Genomic DNA, 6,000 nt, shown 5'->3' on the forward strand with positions numbered 1-6,000 from the left:
TGCTTCTCCATACTTCTGTTACCTGTGTCGGTGAATATGTTTTATTTTGGTATTTTATTTATTTTGGTATTTAATCTGTGCTTACTGAGAGATTTCTTCCACCTGCACATTCTGCGTACATTTGTCTACATTGCTTTATCTCATGGATCACTTTTGAGTCACCAGTATTCATTGAGATACAGGGCCAATATGTGGTCTGTGTGTCGTATGGGACTCAATGTACCAGTAATTTGTTACCTTAAAAAAAAGAAAAAAGTTCTCAGAGGACCTAAAATTATCTTGTTTATCAGAGGTGGTCACTTATATGACACATAGGATAAGTTCATCTGTTGCTCTACTTATGCTCCCTGTCTCCCTCCTTCCCTTGCCCCCACCCCCGAATAAAGCTGAAACCGGGAGAAAGTGAATGACATCATTGCCTGTGTGCCATACATTGAGGTTACATGGCACTTGATCTCTTCTTGTTCTGATGGTGTTTGTGAGCTGTGATTCCTCTGGCCAGCTCATTTACCTGGGGGTATTTCAGGATGACTTTTCTAGATGACAGATCTGGAAGCTAATCGTGGAAAGCATAATAGACCCTTACCAGGGGGTGTTAGTCCATCTGGTTTGAGAACAGGGCATTTCGTCTCCAAATTTAGTCCTACAGAGCCACCTGCTGGTTGGTTTTGGAATTATTATTTCATATTACTGTCAGTGGTGGGGAAGAGGTGCTGGCTTTGACCCAGCCTGGTGTATGAAGACATATTTAATCCACCATCACTGCCTCTCCTGCCCCATTTCCAGTTTTCATATCGAAATGCCCTTCTAGGGTTGAGCACATACAAAAATGAACATGTGAAAGAGGTTTATCATGAATCCTGGAAGGAATTCATGAAAGAGAAGCATTTATCAAGTTTGAACACTGTATTCCCAGGAGTCCTTCATGAATGCATCGCATCAATTAACCACAGAGTGGTGGGTTCCCCAGTGTGTTCGGTGGAGTACTAACCCCAGGAGATATGGCCCTTTCCCCAAACCGTACTGTGGTCCAGTGAGTTTGGGGGAAATGCTACATGTTAAGTTAAATTTTCCTTCTGGAGACTGAGAATGCCAATCACTCTTTTCAAGGTTTCAAGATGTCCTGCGATAAAGAATCTGTTTAATCTTTTTCAAACCAGAGCTCTGCAAATTTATTTGCATGTGAAACCTCTTCTCTCCTTTTTTTTTTTAACGTACGTAAACACGAACAGATCCCTAGTGACGTAGCTAGTTCCTCACAAGGCAGACAAGACATCCTGAATGAGCATCTTTGACGAAGATAGCCTTCCTTGAAGACCCACTGCACTGCGGGCTTTGCAGTAGGTTCCTATCATACATGACCTCGCTTAGTCCTTCAAACAGTGACACGAGAGTATATTATTTTCATTCGCAGCTAAGAAACGGAGGATTTGAAGGGCTAGTAGTGTGTCCGAGGTCACCTAACTAGTAAGTGAGGTCTTTATTTCTCTATTCATTCAAGCGCTCACTCATTCATTTAGCTGGTAAATATTCTTCGAGCATTACTTTATGCCAAGTTTATGCCAAGCCCTGTGCTAGGTGATGGAGATACACGGGCTGCCAGACAGGCATGCGTCTGCTGTCCTAGAGCTCCAAGTCTAAAGAAGAGTCACAAACAATAGTGACACAAATATATATGATTTCCAACTTGGCCCCTGTCACATCAAAAATGAAGTGTTTGTAATGGAGAATCGCAAAGCAGAGTTCTTGGTTTGGGGAGGACGGTGACAAAGGGACTTCTTTAGATGGGGTGGTCACAAGAGCCTGCAGCATTTACCCCAAGACCTGAAGTCAGAAGAGAAGCAGTCATACTGAGAGCCAGGGAAAAGCATTCTCCATAGAGAGCTCAGCAAGTGCAAAGGCCCTGAGACAGAAATGGGCTGGCGGTAAAAACCAGAATGGGGGGAGTGTCGCTGGTGCCTCAGGGGCGGTAGGAGACAGCAGGTGTATCCAGCTTCAGTGGGGGCCCTTCTTAAACTCTGTCACTTCCTTCTTAAAGTGATCCTCTTAGGAATCTTTCTCTTACTCTGAAGGTGCTCTGTTGCTTCCTATTTCCAGAATCCTTCTATTGGAATTGCCTTGGAAGATAGTGTCCCTTGTTTAAAAACAAGATGAAAATAGGCATCATTTATCAGCTTTGACTTTAGATAATTTTAGGAAATCAGAGATTGGCATCGGACGTGTGTGTCATCGTCTGCCGGCACCCTTCGCGTGGCCGTATCTGGTTCTCCTGGCAACACTTGCGGTCGGCAAGAGCAGGACCGCGTTCTCCATTTCAGAAGACAGCACCTGAGACCCTGGGAGGTCCGGCACTGGCTCGAGATCACAGGGCTAGTGGGTGGAGGGACTGACGTTAAAACTCCTTTCTTTATCATATGTTCTTACCTGTGAGAAGAAATTCTGCCAGCTTGGCTGTTTCGAAGGCACATACCGTAGCACGGAAACAGCTCCTCCAGAGGGTTCGTTCCAGCTTGGGCGACTTACATATTTAAAGGACGACAGAGTCCTAGAGCAAGTGGCTACTTCAGAGACATCAACACTGGTTTTTCAATATGAATTCTAACACAGTCCCATACGTGGTGTGTGCATCAATTATGGGAGAATGGATTAAGATCCGAGCAAATGGGGAAAGGTAACGAATAAACCAAAGTCTCAATCTCTCGTGTCTCTCGGGATCAGGGAGGACGTGTGAACAGTGAAACCGAGCATGGGTGGGTGTGATGGGGTCCCTGGTGAATCCCAGGAACCCCGGGGCAGAAGACAGGACAAGAGAACAGGGAAATCGGCACCTTTGTGGACGTTTGAAGTTATTTAACTATTGACCATCAATTCTAAACGTTTTATGACCTGTGCAGGCCAGAAACCAGGTCTGGGTCCAGATTGGGTCTGGATTGGTTCCAGCTCATGACCTTTGCGTGAACTGCAAAAGTGTGGGACAGGTGATTCTATCCATTTCCTGGCTTTAAGCTAAAAATAGCACAGAAACCAAGCCGGAAAGATTCCGTTGGCCAGAGTGGTGATCGAGGCTGTGGGTGCTTCCATTCTCATGGGACCTCAAGCGAATACCGTCAGTCACTCTTCTCACAGACTTTTGCAATCTAAGGAGTGACACATGAAGGTTCAGGGAGGGCTTTGTTCTTGACCGAAGATTTGGGTTTTGCATCGATACTGTTTGTGCACTGTCTGCTTCCTGTGGGAACTTTTATCAAACTGTAATAAAGATAAATGGGATATTTACCTGTAGTCCTCAAACTCATTCAGTCATCTCTACACCCATCATGGGGCCTGAACTCACGACCCCCAGGTCAAGAGTCAGATGCTTTACGAACTGAGCCAGCCACGTGCCCCTTGTAGTATTCAAATGCATTCACATTTCTGTGTGTGTGTGTGTGTGTGTGTGTGTGTGTGTGTGTTGGAAAGAAAATAGAATCTGTGTTCAAAATGGTTTCTTGTGATTTTGGACATCCTTGTATTCATGCTTCTTTACTAATTATCACTGCTGTTAGGTACCAGTGACTGTCTGACTAGGTCTGTAATGTCCTTATGGTTCAGATTTGAGGCTTGCAAAGACTCAAATCCATGACTCATGTCAGAAAGGGTCTTGACAGGTCTCATGGAGCTCAGGGCTGTTTGGGACAATGTCATAGAGGCTAAACTAAGCCATGCGCCACCATGAACCTTTTCGCTTGGTTCATTGTTTAAAAACATCGTTGTTTTGAATGTGTTCCAGTGGGGCACGCGTGCTCCGCGTAGCCGCAGCCCTATCGCTGCGTTATGCTGGCTTGACCCACGCGTTCGGTTACCAGAAACTGGGTGCCTGGGTGGCTCAGTCAGTGAAGCGTCTGCCTTCGGCTCCTGTTATGATCCCTGGACTCTTGGGATCGAGTCTGGCATCGGGCTCCCTGCACAGTGAGCCTGCTTCTCCCCCTGCTTGTGCTCACTTTCTCTCTCCATCTCGCTCTCTCTTGCAAATAAATAAATAAAATCTTAAAAAGAGAGACAGAGAGAGAGAGGGAAGGAAAAGAAATGCTGTACTCAGTTGTGCTGGTTTTGCTCTGCTCCCTTCTGAGAGCCTCGCCCTTAGTGCACAGCGTGAGTGTCCTGGCTTGTGGCAGCCCCCAGCCAGCAGGTGGCAGTAAAACCTCTTGTTTGTATAAAATCAAGCGCTCTGTCTACTGGGATTGGCCAGCCAGGGCCTGCTGGCCAAATGCAGTCCGCTGTCTGGTCCTGTGAACCCAGTTCTGCTGGGGCATCCGTGCCTGTTCGTCATGTATTCACTGTGCTGTTTTTGTGCTGCACACAGCGGGGTTGAGTGCTTGCGATTCCTACGATTCCGAGTCCTACGATTCCTTCTCATTTCCCTTCAATATCCTGAACAGAGGGGTTGATGAAGATAAAAAATTAAGGAGGAAAGTAACTGCTAGTAGTTTGATCATAGCTCCGTGCAAAGACCACATGCAAATGATATGTTAATCATGTAGTCTATCCTGACTCTTATTTGCATATCACTGAGTGCCCTCTGGAAAAAAATCTTAGGTTGTGTGTAACTTATTTCTATGCTATAGAAACTTGTTGCTAGCTAATTTGATCATGTGCCTCCTTGAAATATAACTGCCGGTTTTAAATTCTTTTTGGCAAAGATGTCGCCAGCCCTCTGAAGCTTCATCGGACAGAGACTTTTCCTGCCTACCGATCCGAGCACTGACAGGAGCTGCCGAGAATCGAGACTCATGTGACACACTTGTGATGTGCTGGCCACCGCAGATTCACCAGGAGGCCATGGGATGGCAGCGAGGGAAGCCACGAAGGAAAGAGGCTGGAAGTCCTGGCTAATTGTGTGGTCATTGGGAAACTGCAATGCAATATTTGTCTTTTTCTTTCTTTTTTCTTTTTTTTTTTTTAAATCTTAGCGTGATTGAAACATGCTCTATAGATATCGACTTTTTGTTCCCTCTTTTACAGCTAGACAGAAAGGAGTCAATGCCACAGAATGATTTTCTATTGTAGATACCATGTCCCTTGCACTTCTCTGAATCTATCCTTTTGTGGATTCTTGTGATTTTCCTTCTGAGTGTTTCAATTGTATGACAGTACTGATAATAAAATGGCTCTTCATTATTTGTTATTTGTTGATACCGTAATCCTCAGTTGTTAATATTATGGTTCTGGTTACTGGAAATGATTTTTTATTACGTTACCGATTAGTCAAATCAGTGCTTTGACTGACTCTAACCTATTAGGTCAAGAAAGAATTTCCAAGGACCCTTTAGTCTTCTTTTCAGGGTTACCGTTTTGCTCTGACACCATCTTCCGACTACCCTCTACCTTCCTTTTTTAAAAGCCTTTGTTTTGTTTGGAGTACCTTCGTAAAACATTTTAAAATAAAGGAGCATTCTTCACCCCTATGTTCTTTGGATTCTGGCCATCTGGTTTTCTCTTCTATCTTCGGTATTTATGAGGGTATGTGAATATCTTGCTTAGGAGCCTGGAGCACGTCTGGCATTGCCCTTGATGCCCGTGTGACCGTTTATGCGTTGGCCACTTACTCATTCAGCTGGTCTGTCGTGAGCATCTTCTAGTTCCGGACACTGTCCTAGATGGAGTCCAGGGATACAAGAATGAAGAGATAAGAGCCCTGTCCCCTTAAGTGCCGAGGAGTGTGACAGGGAAATAAAGTTGCAATTATAATACAGAGTGACATCTGATGAATGTGTCCTCAGTGGCCATGTGCCTCTGAAGAGACGGTCAGTCTCTGGCCCAGGCTTTCCACCTGGAATCTGCCAGATGGGAATTCAAGCTTGGGAGGTCCCGAGGCTAGAATGGCTATGGCTGTGTGGGAAGCAGGGATGGTGTGTGTCTCGGTCATTGCCCTGTTGTCAGTAGTGTCCCCTGATACAATATAGGGCATCTGGTTAAATTTGATACATGATGGCTTAAGTTTTTAGTGTAAGTATATCCCAA

General features: G+C 45.1%; 1 protein-coding gene across 1 annotated transcript in view; it reads left to right on the top strand.

Moving 5' to 3' along the window:
• Positions 1-5,436, top strand: part of DOK5 (docking protein 5) — a 153,234-nt gene extending 147,798 nt beyond the window's left edge. Inside the window, exon 8 of the mRNA XM_040638492.1 lies at positions 4,680-5,436. Coding sequence (XP_040494426.1) covers positions 4,680-4,744 — 65 coding nt within the window. The 3' untranslated portion in view covers positions 4,745-5,436. The remainder of the gene's footprint in view (positions 1-4,679) is intronic.
• Positions 5,437-6,000: the final 564 nt, after the last annotated feature.

Source organism: Ursus maritimus, unplaced genomic scaffold, assembly GCF_017311325.1.
Source record: "Ursus maritimus isolate PB19 unplaced genomic scaffold, ASM1731132v1 scaffold_22, whole genome shotgun sequence".
Classification (NCBI taxonomy): domain Eukaryota; kingdom Metazoa; phylum Chordata; class Mammalia; order Carnivora; family Ursidae; genus Ursus; species Ursus maritimus.